The sequence below is a fragment of the Salmo salar genome, chromosome 18 (assembly GCF_965601325.2).
Source record: "Salmo salar chromosome 18, fSalSal1, whole genome shotgun sequence".
Taxonomy (NCBI): domain Eukaryota; kingdom Metazoa; phylum Chordata; class Actinopteri; order Salmoniformes; family Salmonidae; genus Salmo; species Salmo salar.
The window spans coordinates 6,631,757-6,654,939 of record NC_138308.1 but is presented as its reverse complement, the minus strand read 5'-3'; the positions used below and the strand labels follow the sequence as shown (position 1 = coordinate 6,654,939).

At 43.0% G+C, this 23,183-nt stretch overlaps 1 protein-coding gene across 4 annotated transcripts in view; it reads right to left on the bottom strand.

Moving 5' to 3' along the window:
• Positions 1 to 8,015: 8,015 nt before the first annotated feature.
• LOC106576856 (protein O-GlcNAcase) overlaps positions 8,016 to 23,183 on the bottom strand; it is a 40,782-nt gene continuing 25,614 nt past the window's right edge. For all 4 annotated transcript variants that reach the window (XM_014154334.3, XM_045700674.2, XM_014154335.3 and 1 more), the window contains 7 exons: positions 21,414 to 21,588; positions 16,625 to 16,710; positions 12,125 to 12,229; positions 11,660 to 11,751; positions 11,259 to 11,451; positions 10,770 to 10,929; positions 8,016 to 10,393 (listed from right to left, as the gene is read on the bottom strand). In XM_014154334.3, the coding sequence (XP_014009809.2) occupies positions 10,257 to 10,393; positions 10,770 to 10,929; positions 11,259 to 11,451; positions 11,660 to 11,751; positions 12,125 to 12,229; positions 16,625 to 16,710; positions 21,414 to 21,588 (948 nt within the window). In that variant the 3' untranslated portion in view covers positions 8,016 to 10,256. The remainder of the gene's footprint in view (positions 10,394 to 10,769; positions 10,930 to 11,258; positions 11,452 to 11,659; positions 11,752 to 12,124; positions 12,230 to 16,624; positions 16,711 to 21,413; positions 21,589 to 23,183) is intronic.

Here is a 23,183-nt window from a genome sequence, read left to right as displayed (position 1 = left end):
AACTCAATATTAGGAATTTGTGTATAGACAGTATATGAACAGGAAATGTGTGTACAAAAGTAGTTATATAGGATGAGCCATGACTAGAATACAGTATATATTGTACATATAAAGTGGGTAAAACAGTATGTAAACATTATTAAAGTGACCAGTGCTCAATGACAATGTACACAGGGCAACAGTCTCTAAGGCACAGGGTAGATTATCGGGTGGGAGCCGGCTAGTAACCGTGACTAAGGTTCAGGGCAGGGTACACGGGGCGGAGAACGGCTGGTGATGACTGTTTAACAGCCTGATGGCCTGGATATACAGTGAGGGAAAAAAGTATTTGACCCCCTCTCAATCAGAAAGATTTCTGGCTCCCAGGTGTCTTTTATACAGGTAACGAGCTGAGATTAGAGCACACTCTTAAAGGGAGTGCTCCTAATCTCAGCTTGTTATCTGTATAAAAGACACCTGTCCACAGAAGCAATCAATCAATCAGATTCCAAACTCTCCACCATGGCCAAGACCAAAGAGCTCTCCAAGGATGTCAGAGACAAGATTGTAGACCTACACAAGGCTGGAATGGGCTACAAGACCATCACCAAGGAGCTTGGAGAGAAGGTGACAACAGTTGGTGCGATTATTCGCAAATGGAAGAAACACAAAAGAACTGTCAATCTCCCTCGGCCTGGGGCTCCATGCAAGATCTCACCTCGTGGAGTTGCAATGATCATGAGAATGGTGAGGAATCAGCCCAGAACTACACTGGAGGATCTTGTCAATGATCTCAAGGCAGCTGGGACCATAGTCACCAAGAAAACAATTGGTAACACACTACGCCGTGAAGGACTGAAATCCTGCAGCGCCCGCAAGGTCCCCCTGCTCAAGAAACCACATATACATGCCCGTCTGAAGTTTACCAATGAACATCTGAATGATTCAGAGGACAACTGGGTGAAAGTGTTGTGGTCAGATGAGACCAAAATGGAGCTCTTTGGCATCAACTCAACTCGCCGTGTTTGGAGGAGGAGGAATGCTGCCTATGACCCCAAGAACACCATCCCCACCATCAAACATGGAGGTGGAAACATTATGCTTTGGGGGTGTTTTTCTGCTAAGGGGACAGGACAACTTCACCGCATAAAATAGACGGGGCTATGTACCATCAAATCTTGGGTGAGAACCTCCTTCCCTCAGCCAGGGCATTGAAAATGGGTCGTAAATGGGTATTCCAGCATGACAATTACCCAAAACACACGGCCAAGGCAACAAAGGAGTGGCTCAAGAAGAAGCACACTAAGGTCCTGGAGTGGCCTAGCCAGTCTCCAGACCTTAATCCCATAGAAAATCTGTGGAGGGAGCTGAAGGTTCGAGTTGCCAAACGTCAGCCTCGAAACCTTAATGACTTGGAGAAGATCTGCAAAGAGGAGTGGGACAAAATCCCTCCTGAGATGTGTGCAAACCTGGTGGCCAACTACAAGAAACGTCTGACCTCTGTGATTGCCAACAAGGGTTTTGCCACCAAGTACTAAGTCATGTTTTGCAGAGGGGTAAAATACTTATTTCCCTCATTAAAATGCAAATCAATTTATAACATTTTTGACATGCGTTTTTCTGGATTTTTTTGTTGTTATTCTGTCTCTCACTGTTCAAATAAACCTACCATTAAAATTATAGACTGATCATTTCTTTGTCAGTGGGAAAACGTACAAAATCAGCAGGGGATCAAATACTTTTTTCCCTCACTGTAGAAGCTGTTTATCAGTCTCTCGGTCCCAGCTTTGATGCACCTGTACTGTCACTGCCTTCTAGATATTAGTGGGGTGAATAGGCCATGGCTCTGGTGGCTGAGGTCTTTGATGATCGTCTTGGCTTTCTGATGTCACTGGGTGCTGGACTTGTTGGACATAAAAGACTGTAAAAACACCAGCAAATCTGTTCCAAAGTATTCCCACACATAGAGATCTCTATGTGATTGCATACAAATGTGGGTATGGTTTGAAATTATTATGTTTTAGTCAAATATATCTGTTTGGGCTAATTGTCACACAACACAATGCCACAGATGTATCAAGTTTTTACAGAGCATACAATTAACATGCTGACTGCAAGAATGTCCACCAGAGCTGTTGCCAGAGAATTGAACGATGATTTCTCTACCATAAGCCACCTCCAACATTGTTTTAGAGAATTTGGCAGTACGTCCAACCGGCCTTGCAACCACAGACCACGTGTAATCACGCCGCGTGTAAACACGCCAGCCCAGGCCCTCCACATCCGGCTTCTTCACCTCCAGGATCGTTTTAGACCAGCCACCCTGATGAAACTGTGGGTGTGCTGAATAATTTCTGCACAAACTGTCAGAAACCGTTTCTGGGGCGCTCATCTGGTTGGTCGTCGTACTCACCAGGGTCTTGAACTGACTGCAGTTCGGTGTCGTAATTCACTGCATCACAACTCCAGTGGGTCAGAAGTTTACATACACTAAGTTGACTGTGTCTTTAAACAGCTTGGAAAATTCCAGAAAATGATGTCATGGCTTTAAAGCTTCTGATAGGCTAATTGACATAATTTGAGTCAATTGGAGGTGTACCTGTGGATGTATTTCAAGGCCTACCTTCAAACTCAGTGCCTCTTTGCTTGACATCACAAGAAAATCAAAATAAATCAGCCAAGACCTCAGACAAAATTTGTAGACCTCCACAAGTCTGGTTCATCCTTGGGAGCAATTTCGAAATGCTTGAAGGTACCACGTTCATCTGTACAAACAATAGTACGCAAGTATAAAACCATGGGACCACGTAGCCGTCATACCGCTCAGGAAGGAGACGCGTTCTGTTTCCTAGAGATAAACGTACTTTGGTGCGACAAGTGCAAATCAATCCCAGAACAGCAAAGGACCTTGTGAAGATGCTGGAGGAAACAGGTACAAAAATATCTATATCCACAGTAAAACGAGTCCTATATCGACATAACCTGAAAGGCAGCTCAGCAAGGAAGAAGCCACTTCTCCATAACCGCCATAAAAATGCCAGACTTCGGTTTACAATTGCACATGGGGACAAAGATCATACTTTTTGGGAGAAATGTCCTGTGGTCTGATGAAACAAAAATAGAACTGTTTGGCCATAATGACCATCGTTATGTTTGGAGGAAAAAGGGGGAGGCTTGCAAGCCGAAGAACACCATCCCAACCGTGAAGCACGGGGGTGGCATCATGTTGTGGGGGTGCTTTGCTGCAGGAGGGACTGGTGCACTTCACAAAATAGATAACTTCATGAGGATATATTGAAGCAACATCTCAAGACATCAGGAAGTTAAAGCTTGGATCGCAAATGGGTCTTCCAAATGGACAATGACCCCAAGCATTCTTCTTAAAGACAATGCTACCAAATACTAATTCAGTGCATGTAAACTTCTGGCCCACTGGGAATGTGATGAAAGAAGTAAAAGCTGAAATAAATCATTCTCTACTATTACTCTGACATTTCTCATTCTTAAAATAAAGTGGTGATCCTAACTGCCCTAAAACAGGGAATTTTTACTAGGATTAAATGTAAAAAATTGTGAAAAACTGAGTTTAAATGCATTTGGCTAAGGTGTATGTAAACTTCCGACTTCAACTGTATGTGTACATTTATTTTGCAACGCTTACGCACGCGACCTGTGTGGTCAGCATGTGACACTGCATCGCAGTGCAAGCTGTGTTGCTACAGATGCTGGTTCAATACCCATGCTGGCCTCGACTGGGAGACCCATGAGATTGTAGATTTTTGGTTTCTCTCCGTCTAAAAACAGAAATAAATCATTCTAAATAACAACCTGGCTTTATTTACAAATTGGTAACAATGTCTCACTCCATGTTCAGGAATGGCCTTTTTCCTCGCTCATTTTACGTTATTTGAAAACGAAATCTCCAAAATATTGTTATTTGCTAAACAAAGCGATTATTATTAATTTAGAATTATAATTTTGGAAAAAGGTTTTCAAATACTTGTAGCCCGATTAGCAGCATAATCAAAGTGAGGACAATCGGCGATCTGCTGTATACTTATGGACTATACCTTTCCAATACTCCTCACGCCGCCCGAAACATCACCCTTAACACAGTTACCATTCAAAAACGAGAACATTGTTGGACATTGTTTTCATCAAACCAGCTTCTTTATGGTGCTACCCATTCCAGGGTTAGGACCGTAACCACGAGAGGACTTGAAAATGAGCCGGAGCTGAGATGTATTTTGGTATGTTTATTTAGTTATGATAAACTTGGATTAGCTAGCACAACGTGCCATTGGAACACAGGATGTGACGGTTGCTGATAATGGGCCTCTGTACGCCTATATAGATATTTCATAAAAAATCAGATGTTTCCAGGTACAAAAGTCATTTACAACATTAACAATGTCTACACTGTATTTCTGATCAATTTAAGTTATTTTAATGGACAATAAATTGTTTTTCTTTGAAAAACAAGGACATTTCTAAGTGACCCCAAACTTGTGAACAGTAGTGTATATATATATAGTGTATAATATATATATATATATATATATATATACACACAGTACCAGTCAAAAGTTTGGACACACCTACTCATTTAAGGGACCTTCTTTATTTTTTACATTTTTCTACATTGTAGAATAATAGTGAAGACATCAAAACTATGAAAAAACACATATGGAATCCTTTAGTAACCAAAAAAAGTGTTAAACAAATCAAAATATATTCTTCAAATTAGCCACCCTTTGCCTTGATGACAGCTTTGCACACTCTTGGCATTCTCTTAATCAGCTTTACCTGGAATGCTTTTCCAACAGTCTTGAAGGAGTTCCCAAATATGCTGAGCACTTGTTGGCTGCTTTTCCTTCACTCTGCTGTCCAACTCATCCCAAACCATCTCAATTGGGTTGAGGTCGGGTGATTGTGTTGGTCATCTGACAGATCTGACAGATTTCCACCGGTGTAATGTCCATTGCTTTACAGAGTTCAAGTAACAGACACATCTCAACATCAACTGTTCAGAAGGGACTGCGGGAATCAGGCCTTCGTGGTCAAAATGCTGCAAAGAAACCACTATGAAAGGACACCAATAAGAAGAAGAGACTTGCTTGGGCAAACAAACACGAGCAATGGACATTAGACCAGCGGAAATCTGTCCTTTGGTCTGATGAGATCAAATTTGAGATTTTTGGTTCCTACCGCCATGTCTTTGTGAGATGCAGAGTAGGTGAACGGATGATCTCTGCATGTGTTGGTGTGGGGGTGCTTTGCTGGTGACACTGTCTGTGATTTATTTAGAATTCAAGGCACACTTAATGAGCATGGCTACCACAGCATTCTGCAGCGATACGCCATCCCATCTGGTTTGCGCTTAGTGGGACTATCATTTGTTTTTCAACAGGACAATGACTGAAAACACACCTCCAGGCTGTGTAAGGGCTATTTAGGGATGAGTTGGACCGCAGAGTGAAGGAAAAGCAGCCAACAAGTGCTCAGCATATGTGGGAATTGAAAATCCAATCCATGAGGTCGAAAGAACTGTCCGTAGATCTCCGAGACAGGATTGTGGCGAGGCACAGATCTGGGGAAGGGTACCAACACATTTCTGCAGAATTGAAGGTCCCCAAGAACACATTGGCCTCCATCATTCTTAAATGGAGGAAGTTTGGAACTACCAAGTGTCACGTCTGCGCCCGCTCCCCCTCTCTGGTGCTCGAGGGAAGCCAGGCGGCCCATCATTACGCACACCTGTCACCATCGTTATCCGCATCAGCGCTTCACGGGACTCACCTGGACTCTATTACTTTATTGATTGCCTCCCCTATATCTGTCACTTCCCGAGGTTCTTCCCCGTGTCTGCATTAAATATAGCAACTGGTATTATTACTGAACCTGTGGCTCACATGTCTTGAGTCTCTTGACCAATTCCATACCCAGCATTTGGAAATCAGCTTATGTCCCCCACTGCTAAAAAGGTGGAGATCCCTCAGACGCTAATAACTATCATCCCATCTCCAAACTCCCTATCCTGTCCAAAGTCTATGAATCCCCAGTGAAATCACAGTTAAACTTCTTCATTGAAAAGAACATACTGAGTGGGGATCAGTCTGGCTATAGATTGCCATAGCTACAGTTGTGGTGCTGTGCCCCAGTGTCAAATGACAAATACACTTGATAAAAAGCAACATTGTGCTGCTCTGTTTGTTGATTTATCAAATGCATTTGATTCATTTGACCATGAATTGTTGCTAGCTAGACTCAGTAACATTGGTCTCAGTGAATGGGCAATAGATTTGTTTAGGAACCATCTTTCTGACAGAACACAATGTGTATACAGTATGCTGACAATCACAAGTCTAGCTTTCTTGAGAGTTAAAGAGGTGTGCCCCAGGGTTCCATTTTAGCTCTTGTGTTATTCTCAATTTTCATTAATGATCTGGGAAACGGGATGCAACCAGCAAAGTTGCATCTACAGTGCATTCGGAAAGTATGGATTTAAAAATCAAAAATGTATCTACACACAATACTCCATAATGACAAAGTGAAAACAAGTTTAGATATGTTTGCTAATTTATTACAAATAAAAAACAAATAACTTATTTACATAAGTATTCACACCCTTTGTTATGAGATGCTAAATTGAGTTTAGGTGCATCCTGTTTCCATTGATCATCCTTGAGATGTTTCTACAACTTGATTGGAGTCCACCTGTTGTACATTCAATTGATTGGACATGATTTAGAAAGGCAAACACCTGTCTATATAAGGTCCCACAGTTGACAGTGCATGTCAGAGCAAAAACCAAGCCATGAGGTTGAAGGAATTGTCCATAGAGCTCCAAGACAGGATTGTGTCGAGGCACATATCTGGGGAAAGGTACCAAAACATTTATGCAGCATTGAAGGTCCCCAAGAACACAGTGGCCTCCATTTTTAAATGGAGAAGCTTGGAACCACCAAGACTCTTCCAAGAGGTGGCCGCCCGGCCAAACTGAACAATCAGAGAAGGGCCTTGGTCAGGGAGAGTGACCAAGAATCCGATGGTCACGCTGACAGAGCTCCAGAGTTCCTCTGTGGAGAAGGGAGAATCTTCCAGAAGGCCAACAACCATCTCTGCAGCACTCCACCAATCAGGCCTTCATAGTAAAGTGGCCAGATGGATGTAACTGCTCAGTAAAAGGTACACGACAGCCAACTTGGACCAAAAGACACCTAAAGGGCTCTGACAATGAGAAACAAGATTCTCTGGTCTTATGAAATCAAGATTGAACTCTCTGGCCTGAACGCCAAGCGTCATGTCTGGAGGAAACCTGGCACCATCCCTACGGTGAAGCATGGTGGCAGCATTATGCTGTGGGAATGTTTTTCAGCGGCAGGGACTAGGAGACTAGTCAGGATCGAGGGAAAGATGAACAGAGCAAAGTACAGAGAGATCCCTGATGAAAACCTGCTACAGAGCGCTCAGGATCTCAGACTGGGGCGACTGTTCACCTTCCAACAGGGCAACGACCCTAAGCACACAGCCAAGACAACGCAGGCGTGGCTTCGGGACAACTCTCTGAATGTCTTTGAGTGGCCCAGCCAGAACTCAGACTTGAACCCGATCGAACATCTCTGGAGAGACCTGAAAATAGCTGTGCAGCAACACTCCCCATCCAACCTGACAGAGCTTGAGAGGATCTGCAGAGAAGAATGGGAGAAACTCCCCAAATACAGGTGTGCCAAGCTTGTAGCGTTGTACTCAAGGCTGTAATCGCTGCCAAAAGGTGTTGCAACAAAGTACTGAGTAAAGGTTCTGAATACTTAAGTAAAATGTGATTTCAGTTATGTTTTTTTTGGCAAACATTTCTAAAAAGCAGATTTTGCTTTGTCATTATGGGGTATTGTGTGTGGATTTTAGAATAAGGCTAACGTAACAAAATGTGGAAAAAGTGAACGGGTCTGAATAATTTGCTAATGCACTGTAATAACTGTTACATGGTTGCAGCTGTTTCCTGATATGATTACTTAACTCGACACCCAGTCATATCACCTTTTCATGAGTTAATGTTTATTAACAGTTTTCCTTTCACATACAAAGTGTACATTTTTTATCAATAAACTCCTCCCCACCAAAAAAAAAAAACAATGTATGTATCATCAATGTAGGCCTATAATTGAAGCCCTTTCAAATTGCAGCTATACATAAAAATCTGCAGATGCAGGAAGAAAAAGCAAAAAAAGTTCACAATAGCACAAGCAATGACAAAATGTCTGTTGTTATATAACACACACACACTTAAGGAAAAGTAAATCATTCAATACCAGTGGAGAACTAGGATACGTGTTGCTATTCTCTCTGGGAAACGTACTTACTTGTCCACCACAGAATACTAGTCCAGAGGGTGATGAGTTGGATGAATAAAGCAGACTAAAAGGACTGCAATCTAACTAGCTCAATGTTTAGACTCATTATAGACATTCAGGCTGGCAGAAGACAAAACCAGGTAACAAGGTATTCCTTTAAAAGCATGTTCGAATTGACATGTCTATGTAGGTAGTGTCCTAACCAGGAGAAGAGCAGCCTCTCAGTAGCTTGATATTCAAGTGCGTGCAATGTTGTATGATAATGCAGATGGAAATGTGGCGTACACAGCCAACATGGTTCCTCATTTCTGCTTGGCATGGAATCACATCTGTTCTACATAGTATCTTTCTAGCTGAACATTCTGTCCTCCTGGATAAGAAGCTGGTTAGTGGTTAATGTTCCTCACCGCATCTCGTGAAGTTGAGAAATAGAGCAGCTGTATTATAGAGGGAGTGCTGAAGCATCTAAGCTGTCTCGTCCTATTTTCACATTAGAAAATGATTGAGATGAGGCTCATCTCTCTTGGTTTAAGAGCGAGAGCACTGGATTAGTGACAAAATCTAGAAGTTTTAGAGCGGATGGCTCACCTTTGAGGCAAGGTGCGTTCATTTTAGCGTGCACCGGGAGGGTGGAGTTTGCCCATTTTAGACCATCCAGGGCACCAGGCAAGCTAAAATGAATGCACCCATTCTCATGTCCCCTTATGTATTTGTCAGGTGGATTGACAGTAGACAAGAGTGCATGATAATCCTCTGTGATCTACAGTACAGTGCAATAGGCCCCTTGGAGATCTCCACAGGTACAAAAATCCTATTGAAAGGCAATACATAAACATAAAAAAGCACTGTAAAAAAGCATGGCCAAAAGCAAAGAGTTAAGGGAATAGACTGAGAACCATGTTTTTAGTGAGTGGAAACATATGACCAATTCCACATCTTCCTCTCTTCAAGGTTATTCATTTCTACTCAGGTGGGTTTCCAGAAAATAACTCTCTCGTTACTAAAGTCTCCTTAAGTTTCCTTGAACACTCAAACATACACTTTCCTCTGCAGGTATGTCACGTTTTAAGTAAACTATTGAGGAACCTGTAACACACCACAAAGAGACAAATGTTTTTTTTTCACACTCGGGAGTTGAAAACTACAGTATTAGGTGGAAGCATAAACCGCTCTTTACTCTGTAAGCTGTCGGGGACCACCTGTTCAGAGGCCCCTTTCTTTGTTTTTTAAAGGCCCCTTTTCCCTAACTTCCCCCCATCAGCTAGGCCTATACCAAAGTGCAGTGTCAGGATATACGGCCAAGTCTCAAATCACTCCCTATTCTCTATACACTGCACTACCTTCAACCAGACAAAAATAATGTGTTACATTGAGAAGAGTGCGCAATTTGAGATGCAGTAGTATCTAAATACACCCCCTGACAGTGTCTGCGAGAGACAGACACAGACCCCCATTCGGCTGCTGACAGTCAGGTCACATGGTCTGAAAGGCTAATGGCACCTGGCCAGCTCCTACTTCATGGAGCCGCATGGGGATCAGTCACTGCCACTCCACTCTGGACACCAATGACAAGAGGGAAACCGTCCACCATAAACACACACGGCTTTACAAGGCTGCAGACGACTACTTTGGCTCTTACAGTTTGGGATTCTGTTTCAATCCGGCAGAGCTCTGGGCCTCTAGAGGCAGCAGAGTGAATCTGTACAAGCTGCTTTGTTTCTGATCACTATCTAAAAACAGGGATGCCTCTAGCCTTGTCTAGTCCAGTTGGTTGAAGTATAAAATCGTCAAGTATTGGTAAGTTTGTAAAAGTAACAGACAGTTTTCCTTAGCCCAGATGACTGAAGCTCTCTATACAGCTCCATGGTTGCTTTGTTAGCCAGGCTGTCTCAGAAGCTGCGTCCCGTGATGTCGTCGTTGTCCTCAGAGGCTGCGGCCCATGATTATGTCGTCTTTGGGGAAGCCCTCCATCTTGGCGACCTCGAAGCAGCCCAGCTTACTGTAGAAGTCTATCATCCTCTTGTCCGCCTGACGCACTTCACAGAACGCACCGATGGAACCTGGGGGGGGGGGGAGAGTAAACAACAGATTAATAACATAAGTAAGTAACAGTTACGGTAACACTACTTAAAACCTGCTGATATGCTTTATGTAATTTGTTATAAGCATGTGTGAGCCTTAATGCACTATTAAAAGGCTAATAATGTCAGGTCTCTATGTATGACTCAAAATGTCTGGCACTTACAGTTAGGACCATTACGAGATGATAATACAACATTACAATAAGTGGGTCCTACATGCTCATGATAACCATCCTTATGCATTATAATTGGGATGAAGTTTTCGATAGTAGATTCACAGATGGTTGCGAGGGACCATTCATAGATTAGCAAATGTGCTTGATTGATTGAGACAGGTTCTGTAGACACCACCTACCATTGGCCTTGAGGCAGGAAAGCAGGCATCCCATCATGCTCTTGGCCACGCTGGGATCGATGACCTTGGCATGGATGTCCATCTTAATGAGGGACGGGAAGTTGGAGAGGAACGACTCTGGGAGGCCCTCCTCCTCCTCATGGAAACTCAACATCATCTTCTACAGGAAGGAAAGAGAAATTGTGTGATATTTTAGTCATTGAGCAGACGCCCTCATCCAGAGAAACGTACAATAATACCCTTTCCAGGGGAACAATGCCCACCTGAACCGTACTGCGCTGGCTTGGTTATTTTCCTTTCACAGGCCAGTCCAGTACAGCTCTGATTGGCTCAGTTCAGTAGTGTGAAAGGGGTATTTGTGCATTTGACCAAAGTAGGCAACAGATATCACGTTCATTGCGCAGCTTATTTAAAAAAAAAAGAAAAGAATAAGTGTCACAGTGCTAGGAAAAAAAAAAGGGAAAGAAACTCAGTCACCCAGTCTCCTACCTCAGCATCAGAGAGGTCCTTCTGGCAGTCAGGCTTGTTGTATTTCTCCTGCATGGAGGGGATCCAGCTCATCTTACACTTCTTGACGAAGGGCTTGACGTCCACGGTGCCCAGCGCGTAACCACAGATCCCCTCCTCATCCTCCAGGACAAACCCATAGTCTGGACTCAGGTTCAGGAACCCTCCTACTAACCTGGAAAAACAGAGAAACATACTGTTAGTTAGGTATACTACATTGAAAAGAAACTCCAGCACAACAATCATTTTGCTGCACAGATTGAATGAATATTTTTTTACCACCGTTTCACTCTCAATAGAACCTACATTAGGGTGAATCGTCTCAGCTTCCATTTTTTTTCAAAATAATGTTGGGCGACAACTAAAATAAAAAAAGTCCTTACCTGTCTCCTATGAGGTCTGGCTCCTCTCCACCGAAGGGCAGTTCCTCCACTCCTTCAGAGTACATCTCTCTGCAGATCTTATACACTGCATGCTGGAACACACACACACACACACACACACACACACACACACACACACACACACACACACACACACACACACACACACACACACACACACACACACACACACAGTTAGAGAGGACTAAGCACGTGGCATTTACAGGAATAGAGGAGACTGCTGACAGTCCAGGATGGATGGATGAGCAGGCCTGCAGATGAGCCTAGAAGCAGCATTTAAAAATGAGGATAGCTCAGATGGGAATACCAAAAGCGTGCCATTACACCCAGTATGTTCAGCTAATCACTGAGTGAATACAGGAATCTGTGATCCAGAGGGGAATTTACAGTCACCCATACACACACACTGATGTAGAGGAAAAATGCTGTAAAAACTCTCCTCACCTCATCTTTAGGATAGCAGGGCCTGATGGAATAGATTTTGGATGTTGGCAGTGCGGGGGGAGGCTGGAAGAAAAGATCGTTTGCCCCGTCGATCGGCAAAAATCTCTGTCGGGGATCAAAAGAAACAGTTTCAGTCAAACTGACAACAGGCACTGGGGTCTCTGCATTCACCGTTTCAGACTCCTTTGCTACTGCTGGGACACTGTGGCACCAACAACAGCTGCATGTCAAAGGAAGGCTAAACCAGCCAATGGTCCAAGACTTACTGCTGGCTTCTGTGGCACTTTTGGCTCAACAGTGAACAGCAGCAGCAAATCATTACATCTGTTCTTATGAGAGCATAGCGCATACAGCATGTTTTCTTTTTAAAAAGACAGGAATATGAGTTATAGGTGTATATTGGAAGAGCAAAGGCTTGGTCTCAGAAAAGGTGCTGCTGGCTAAAGGAGATGTTGCTGCTCCATTCCCTGTGTCTGGTCTAAGGCATCGCTTAGAGCTGTTGCGCTGCTCAGGGCCGGGCCCATGGCCCTCCTGTAGAGAGAAGTCATGATGCTGGCACTGACAATGAGACAAAACTCCAGGAGCAAAACACTATTCTAACATACAATGTCTAGTGAAAGTCTACGCAGCCCTTGCGCAATGTTCACATTTTGCTGCCTTAAAATAAAATTAAAAGTAAACATTCAATTGGATTGAAAAGGTGGAATAGGTTGTGTACATCAGTAGGAAAACAAAGTGAAAGAAAAATAAAAAAACATTTTCCAAATGAATAAAACAAAAAAATGTAGATGCCTTGATTGCGTATGTTTTCACCCCCCAAGAGTTAGTACTTGGTGGAAGCACCTTAGGAAACCATTACAGCTGTGAATCATTTTTAATTAGATTCTACCACCTTTGGACAAGTCCATTGTTTTTGTCAAAATTGCTACAGGTCAGTAAACTTGGTTGGGGATCATGGATGGACAGCAATATTCAAACCTTGTCTCTGATATCAAGCAGATTTAAGTCAGAACTGAGACTGGACCATTCAGGAACACTCAACAACTACTGGAAAGTAATTCTGGTGTGTATTTGGCATTAAAATGTGTGTATTTTCCCACTGAAAAATCCAGGGTTAGGTATTCAGAAGACCGAGGCAGGGTTTCCTCTAACGTTTTATCTGAACCCTTCTTCTTTTATATTTTTTTAGATTGTGACAAACTCCCCAGTCCCTGACGGTGACAACCACACCCATAACATGATGCCACCACCACAATACTTAGGAAACACAGACGATAAACAGCATTGCATTCACTCCACATTACAGGCCTGTATGACAAAGTGAAAAGGAGGAATCCTGTGTTAAAAAAAATCCACTCCAAATCATCCATTCTGTTTGCATCAAGGCCGTTAATAAATACTGCAAGACAACACAGCAAAGACAATAACTTCTGCTCCTAAATTTAAAGAAAAACAGGTTTGGGTCAAATGCAATACAACACAGAGTGAAACCCTATATTTGGTGGCAGCATTAAGTTATGGGTATGCTTTTCATTGTCAGGGACTGGGGGAGTTTGTCAGGATCCCAAGAAATATGAATCGGACCAAAGCCCAGGTAAAAAGTTGGAGGAACACCCACCTCAGTCTTCTGAAAACCTAGCCCTGCGATTGATCTTTTTCAATGACACACCAGAATGTCTTTCCAAGAAGTGTTGAGTGTTCCAGTCTCAGTCATGACTTGCATTTGCTTGAAAATCACAGACAAGGTTTGAATATTGCTGTCCATTGTCTATACATTTTTCTTTAACTTTGAAAATGTGTAGTAGATTGTGTAGATTGGAGAAGAAACAAAAATCAAATTGAATCCCTTTTTTGATTTAATTTTAAGGCAGCAAAACATGAAAACTGTGCAAGGGGTGTAGATTTTCATTAGTGACAGTATATTAAACATCAGATACAGCTGAAGACCAAGTCTGAAACCAACAGGACCCTGAACAACTTCTACACCCAAGCCATAAGACTGCTAAATAGTTAACCAAATAGCTACCCGGACTAACTGCATTGACCTTTCTTGCACAAACTGACTTATCACATATGCTGCTGCTATCGTTTACTATCTGTCACTTTATTCCTAGCTATATGTACATACAGCGCATTCATAAAGATAACTTTTCCCACATTTTTATGTTAAAGCCTTATTCTAAAATTGATTAAATAGTTTTCCCCCCCATCAGAATTTTTTGCACATTTATAAAAATACAAAAACTGAAATATCACATTTACATAAGTATTCAGACCCTTTACTCAGTACTTTGTTGAAGAACCTTCGGCAGCAATTACAGCCTTGAGTATTCTTGGGTATGACACTATAAGCTTGGCACACCGGTATTTGGGAGGTTTCTCCCATTCTTCTCTGCAGATCCTCTCAAGCTCTGTCAGGTTGGACGGGGAGCATCACTGCACAGCTATTTTCAGGTCTCTCCAGAGATGTTCGATCGGGTTCAAGCCCGGGCCAGTCAAGGACATTCAGAGAGTTGTCCCGAAGCCAGTCCTGTGTTGTCTTGGCTGTGTGCTTAGGGACGTTGTCCTGTTGGAAGGTGAACCTTCTCCGAGGTCCTGAGCCCCTGGAGCAGGTTTTAAAATCAAGGATCTCCGGATCTCGGTTTGCGGCGTTCATCTTTGCCTCCATCCTTACTAGTCTCCGAGTTCCTGCAGCTGAAAAACATCACAGCATGATGCTTCCACCACAATGCTTCACCGTAGAGATGGTGCCAGGTTTCCTCCAGACGTGATGCTTGGTATTCAGGCCAAAGAGTTCAATCTTGGTTTCATCAGACCAGAGAATCTTGTTTCTCATGGTCTGAGAGTCCTTTAGGTGTCTTTTGGCAAACTCCAAGCGGGCTGTCATGTGCCTTTTACTGAGAAGTGGCTTCTATCTGGCCACTCTACCAAAAAGGCCTGATTGGTTGAATGCTACAGAGATGGTTGTCCTTCTGGAATGTTCTTCCATCTCCACAGAGGAACTCTGGAGCTCTGTCAGAGTGACCATCGGTTCTTGGTCACCACCCTGACCAAGGCCCTTATCCCCCGATTGTTCAGTTTGGCCGGGCAGCCAGCGCTAGGAAGAGTCTTGGTGGTTCCAAACTTCTTCCATTTAAGAATAATGGCGGCCACTGTGTTCTTGGGGACCTTCAATGTTTTGGTACCCTGCCCCAGATCTGTGCCTCGACACAATCCTGTCTCGGCGCTCTATGGACAATTCCTTCAACCTCATGGATTGCTTTTTGCTCTGATGTGCACTGTCAACTGTGGGACCTTATATAGACAGGTGTGTGCCTTTCCAAATCATGTCTAATCAATTGAATTTACCACAGGTGGACTCCAATCAAGTTGTAGAAACATCTCAAGGATGATCAATGGAAACAGGATGCACCAGAGCTCAATTGAGTCTCATAACAAAGGGTCTGAATACTTATGTGAATAAGGTTTCTGTTTTTTATTTTTAATACCTTTGCAAACATGTCTAAAAAAAACTGTTTTTGCTTTGTCATTATGGGGTATTGTGTAGAGATTGAGGAAAACAATTATGTAATCAATTTAAGAATAAGGCTGTAACATAAAATGTGGAAAAAGGGAAGGGGTCTGAATAATTTCCGAATGCACTGTATCTACCTACATTACCTCAGACCCCTGCACATTGATCGGTACTGGTACCCATTGTACATAGCTAAGTTATCCTTAGTCATTTGTTATCTATTATTAATTGTATTATTTCACGGTTTACTTTTCTATCTCTCTCCATTTTCTTTCTCTCTGCATGGTTGGAATGGGCCCTTAAGTAAGCATTTCACTGTTTACGAAGCATGTAACAAATAACATTTGATTCGATTTTTATTTGAAGACCAACCAAGTCTTTTAAAAATCAACTACTACAAATAAACATGTAAAGTTTCCAACATGGGATATCTGATCTTAGTCTAGGAGTATCGTGTTTGCTCATGGAGTTTTTTTTTGAGCGGGCGGTGTCACTTGCGTTCTCGCTGGTGCTGCGAAGGATACCCTTGCGTGTGCAAAGGGGAGAATTTTGCACAAAGCTTTTCCTGCAAATAAATGAGATGCCATGGAAATCTAACCCTAGCAATGCCACGCTGAGAATAGGCAGAATACGTGCCCCATGGAAAAGCAGCATCTCTTCAAATTTTCAGAAACTTTAGGATTAGAAAAACACTGCCTTGGAGGGACTCCTTCAGCTTTTTATGGTTTCAGTTCACCCTTTCCCTTTTCAGACTGATCGGACCATACCAGATGCTGGTTGGACCAACGCCTCCAGAAACTCACAGGCACACTGTCAGTGGTATACCCCTTCCTAGTCATGATCAGCCCACCTTAGACAGACCAAACCCTTTTACATCTGCAGTGCGCAACAACCACTTTCTCTTCAACACAAAACCCGTAATTCATTTTCTTTACTAGCATTACAAACAGTTTTATAATCTGTGAAGTCAGTGCGTAAGCAAATACCTGGAACTCTCCTGCTAGACCTCCCCTAAAGGCCCAAGGCTCTTGGTCTCCACTAAGGAACTGTGCAGTGGCCTGACTACGGCACCCTGTTAGGAGCACACAGCGGCGGAGGGACACAACATTACCATGGGGACCAGAGATAAAACGGGACTCACTGACAGGTCGTGGGGGGGGGGGGGACGACTTTGGAAAATAATGATAACCTATCACTCCAAAGAAAAGAAAATGCTTTTTAAATTATATTATATTCGTATGAAAAGGGTTTGGGTTGGACTTTGGGCTCGAGCAACTAAAGCTTACTTTGGTGTTTCTCAACTGGGAGGAATCATTGAGGTCATAAAGCCTGAATCAATTCGACAGTCGGATTCTGGTTCACTTGCAGTGAGAACTTCCAAGTCATTCATGCTCTAACTAGCATAATCTGACCTTAGATCAGTGTCTAGGGGTAACTCGTCCTACCGTGTAAGCTTCAGCTGCCGTTGCCCCCCAGCACCTCATCTGAAGTCACATTCTCATCTAACCTGCCTCATCACATGACCAGGGAGCAGGACTCAAAACAGGAAGAAAGAGAGGACAACTGGGAGAGGACAGCTCTGTGCAAAGACAAAACTAAAAGGGGTGCAAAGTTCAGTGCACCTCAAGTGCTCTCTTGATTGGAGAGTACCTACTTTGGTGTTGGCACGCCCCTCCGTTCTTACGAGAGCAACCTTGAACCTACTATTGTCAGTCACACCTTTCAAACATATGAATGGTTGCCATTGCCATAAGTGGTTGCTGTGCCTGTGAAGCACACAAAAAAGTGCTATAGAGTATGATCACATTGATAGACGATCCCAAACCTGGTGATGAGGTCTCCTGTCATGTGATGAGACAGACACAGCGCGAGGACAGGAGAGTCAACGCTCCTGCTATAACATCCAGTAACAACCTCACCCTGACACCTAGAACACTTCCTCTGATGAGGCTGGCTCCACTCAGCATACAGATGCATCCACAGGGAGGAACTCACAGCTACCTTTCAGGTGCTTGGGAGTAAAGCACCACCACATGCCATTTGTTGATATCAAATTATTATTGGAGACACATATCTATGTAAACAACAGTTATTTCACAGTTCTGTTTGTCTCAGTGTATCACATTGCAATGCTTTCGTGAACAAGCGACCAGTCACTTTCAAAATGTGGTGTGTACTATAGTTAGCTCCTCCAGACTACGAGAGACTAACTTTCTGAAAGCCAGATGTGAACTCCAGTGTGTAGGTGCATCCAGTGCTGGTTTAAGCCTCTTCCATGAAAAGGCCTACTTGTAAAAACAAACATGTTAGAGAGAAATGAACGCTGTCAAAGAAAATAAGATCTAAAACATTAACGTTTATCTCCCGCACCTAAAGTTCGCTGCGCAAAATGTGACTGTGTTCCATCACCCATATCAAATATCCTGATCTGATATGAAAATCAAAAACAATAACCAATCAGAAAGGTGGCCTGCGCAGACATTGGCCAGTGGTGATCCACTAGCAGTAGAAACTGGTACTGAGGATTTGTCCATCTGCAAACGGTGAAGGGAGAGAACAGTAGAAGATAGTCATTAGTAAATGTGTCTCAGTAACAACACCAGGGAGGAGGAGGTAAGACTGACTGCCGGCTGCACAGCTACAGACCAATAAGGGGACAGATACTTAGAACATAGCTCTTTGATCGGGCCTCGAGCGCGGTGTAGTTATAAAAGAGAAGCGTGACAAGTTGTCTACATACCAACTGGTTCACTGGATGTGGGAAAGCCTTTAGATTGCTTTATGTTCTGGTCTAGCTAGCCCACTGCTGGTCACGCTTTAGAAAGACAGACATCCACTAAATTCACTGAAAGACCTACAAAATGGTTCTCTAGCGTCTAAATTGTTCTACTGGTTTAAGGCTTCATAACGCCGTTATAGCTTCGATTTAGCTGTAGTTCTGCCAGTGTGAGTTTGCTGCCTGCTGCCTGCTGTGTACTGTATAGGTTAGAGGTCTCAGCTCTGGACAAAAACCTGTGAATGAAACATGGTTATTGTGTAACATACAGGCCATGCTGGTGCTTCAGGGTTGATCAAAAGAGCTTCCAATGGCTGCAGAAGACCACTCACAGAAATGTTATTCTACCCGTATCAGGGTGCATTCAGGATCACTGTCTGGTTGACTCATTATCAAGACATGTTACATGCAGGTGAAGTGTGTCTGTGGGCACATGTGCGTGCATGCATCCGTGAGTAGTGTGTAAGTTGGAGTGATTTTAATTTCAAGGAGTATGGGCTATGATACAACTAGAAGAAAGTATTCAGTAGACGCTAAGCACCAACACTGGTACACAGAGCATGTGCTGAGAATAGGCTCTGCACTGACTTTCCTGACCTCTGCATTAGTCAGTGAGGACATTTTATGAAATAAATACAGATCAATAATTAAAAAAAAAAATCAGCTCAGATATTCGATCACCATCTTTGTTCATGCACCAGAATGGCCATTCACTGTCAGTCACCTCGCTCTCCAAGCTCACAGGCATACTACGGGGTGGAAGTGGGGGGAGTTACCCTTGCGTCCCACCCCCCAGACACAGGCTGGCAGCAGGTTCTGTCTGTGTGTGTGTGTGTGTGTGTGTGTGTGTGTGTGTGTGTGTGTGTGTGTGTGTGTGTGTGTGTGTGTGTGAGAAAGCAGCAGTCACCACACACAGCAAGCAGCAGTAGCCCATCTCTGGACCTGTCACTACTGATACTGACAATTCACTTAGTTGTGGTGGACCAATTCATTTAGGGTTACTGTAGGGGGGACTAGCCGTGCAAGCGGCATTCAGTTAGTCAAAGTAAAATCAACAAATCAAAAAGTGCAATAAAACAGAATAAAAACAACAATTGAAAAGCAATGTAGCAGATGTCGATATCTGTCGCTGATGGATATATAAGCTAAGCCGAAGTTATCCTAAAACTAGCTGGAAGAACTGACAATAAGAGTGAGTCTGTCTGCTCTACACTCACCTTGAACACAGGTGAAAGGCGACAGAGGTGAAATGTTGCATTGCCAAGTCCACAAATATGCTTAATCATCTGTTAAGCAGACTGGAGAGTGGGCACTATAGATACAGCACATGTTCAGATGATTCATTAATATGTGCATGACTAAACTACCAAAGACTGGATTTGGCAGATGAAAGATCATACTGTTGCACTATGAATCTTATCATGGAGAAACTGCAATATGGCCAAACACACATCTTTAATGCTCATACAGAAGCTTACCAAAATGATATTCACCTTTGTGTATGTATTGAGCTTATCTAAACTAAGCATGAGACTTCACCATGAAGCTTAAAGACTTAACATATTTTTCCCATACCTACAGTACCAGTCAGAAGTCTGGACACACCTATTCATTCATGGATTTTTCTTTATTTTTTACTATTTTCTACATTGTAGAATAATAATGAAGGCATCAAAACGATGAAATAACAGACATGGAATCATGTAGTAACCAAAAAAGTGTATTTTAGATTCTTCAATGTAGTTGGCTGCTTTTCCTTCACTCTGCGATCTAACTCATTCCAAACCATCTCAATTGGGTTGAGGTCGGATGATTGTGGAGGCCAGGTCATCTGATGTAGCACTCCATCACTCTCCTTATTGGTAAAATAGTCCTTACACAGCCTGGAGGTGTGTTGGGTCATTGTCCTGTTGAAATACAGATCACTGCACCTGTACCTAGCCCATGTGTAAACAGCCCATCTATCTACCTCATCCCCTTACTGTATTTATTTTATTTATCTTGCTCCTTTGCACCCCAGTATCTCTACTTGCACATTCATCTTCTGCACATCTACCATTCTAGTGTTTAATTGCTATATTTTAATTACTTCGCCACCATGGCCTATTTATTGCCTTATCTCCCTTATCTTACCTAATTTGCACTCCCTGTATATAGACTTTTTGTTTTATTTTTTCGACTGTATGTTTTGTTTATTCCATGTGTAACTGTGTCGTTGTATGTGTCGAATTGCTATGCTTTATCTTGGCGAGGTCGCAGTTGCAAATGAGAACTTGTTCTCAACTAGCCTACCTGGTTAAATAAAGGTGAATTAAATTTTTTTTTTTTAAAATAGACCGACTAAGCGCAAACTAGATAGGATGGCGTATCGCAACTGGACAATGACCCAACACACCTCCCGGCTGTGTAAGGGCTATTTGACCAAGAAGGAGAGTGCTGCATCAGATGACCTGGCCTCCACAAATCACCTGACCTCAACCCAATTGAGATGGTTTGAGATGAGTTGGACGGCAGAGTGAGGGAAAACCAGCCAACAAGTGCTCAACATATGTGGGAGCTCAGCATATGTGGGAACTCCTGCAAGACTGTTGGAAAAGCATTCCAGGTGAAGCTGGTTGAGAGAATGCAAAGAGTGTGCAAAGCTGTCATCAAGGTAAAGGGTGGCTACTTAGAAAGAATCTCAAATAAAATATATTTTGATTCGTTTAACACTTTTTTGGTTACTTCATGATTTGATATGTGTTATTATATAGTTTTGATGTCTTCACTATTATGATACAATGTAGAAAAAAAAAATATAGTAAAAATAAAGAAAAACCCTGGAATGAGTAGGTGTGTCCAAACTTTTGACTGGTACTGTATGTGTGTTCTATGTCCTACACTTACTGTTCTGCTGCTCTGAGAAGTCGGAGTCAAGCTGTACCGTTCCAGGTGTCCATACCGTACATACCTATTCAGTGTATGTGTGTTTGTGAGAGAGTGTGTGTGTCCATGCGTACCTAGCCACTGGACAAAGGACTTGACCATGGACATGATGCTCTTGATGTCCCAGATGTAGGGGTAGAGGTCATAGAGGATGGTGCGGTTGGCTGAGTTAGACAGCCTGGTGAACATCTGGATGACCGAGCAACACATCTCCTCAAACCTCTCCGCCCGGGACTGCCACTCCACTACCTGGGGGACAGGAAACAAGGTGGTGTTCATTAGGGCACATAACAGAAGGGGCTATGATGATTTATGTTTAACTGTGTAATCGACGATTATGGATGAAGACCGTCATGAAAATAAAAGAACCTTCAATTTCATTTTAAAAGTCGATAAACTTTACCCAAACGCAGCAAAGTAAGCCTGGTTTAGGTATAACAGACGATATAGACATGACGAGGGAAAGCTAGGAAGTTTTAGAATTTTGTGCTGTGGAACGAACAGCTGACTGAAGACGAGACCGCCGGGCTTTAAAAAAAGATGACATGCAGTTGTCTCCAGTCCGGAGATTTATTTATTATAATAATTTTTTTAAGTGGGCTATTTGAAAGATTATAACTGTGACCTTGGTCACATGACTGTCATTAGTCCTACTAATGAACATGGGCCAGTTGAGACTCTTTAAAAGACATATCCAATGGTAACATGGTCACTGACAGAACTCATCCACAGCCTTGGACAGAACTAAATGTATCGACATGACAAAACTGTCATCTCTGTGAGGTGACTTTCCAGTGTGTGTGCCACTGCATGGATCAAGTTTCGGTGTTTTAGACAAACATCTCAATGGCTGCTTAGAGATACTACACAACCACCTGTGGTAAACCGTGGGGTGTTGGGTTGAGCATGCAGAGATTAACACAGAGACCGGGAGGTTTTAGTCAGCAAACAACTTTACTTGGCCATAAAATAAACAAAGAAAATCACATAGGTTTGGCTCAGTCCTTCTCAGCTTTGGTTCTGTGTCGGTCTCTCCCGCGGTGTGCCACAGTGCTGCTTTTATGTGGCCTCCACAGCTGGTTGGCACTTTCCCCTAATTACCTCCACTTGGAGCCATCCGTGTGCCCAGCTCGTGTACTCCCAGCAGAGGGAGCCAACATTGCAGCACGTACCTCCCTTCTATTACCACTCCCCGGGGTAGACCTCTCAGGATACCACACACCATTTTGTACGGCAGTCATCACCCCCATCAACCCTGAATATTTTTCAGCTCTGAATATCAGAAAAAATTTAATGACTAACAAGATTAACATAAATAGAATCTCCCTCCTCTCTACCAATACCTGGGTGGCCTGGAGGTTAAAAGCGTTGGGCCAATAATTGGAAGGGCGCTGGTTCGAATCCCAGAGCCAGTGGAAGGTGGAATAATCTGCTGTTTTGCGCACCCGCTGAAATCTAATTAGCATAATAATAATAATCCCCATAGAAATGGGGACATTGATTGGACATGATTTGGAAAGGCACACACCTGTCTATACAAGGTCCCACAGTTGACAGTACATGTCAGAGCAAAAACCAAACCATGAGGTCGAAGGAATTGTCCGTAGAGCTCCGAGACAGGATTGTGTCGAGGCACAGATCTGGGGCAGGGTACCAAAACAGGTTCACAAGAACATAGTGGGCTCCATCATTCTTAAATGGAAGAAGTTTGGAACCACCAAGACTATTCCTAGAGCCACTTGGCCAAACTGAGAAATCGGGGGATAAGGATCTTGGTCAAGGAGGTGACAAAGAACCCGATGGTCATTGATAGAACTCCAGAGTTTCTTTGTGGAGATGGGAGA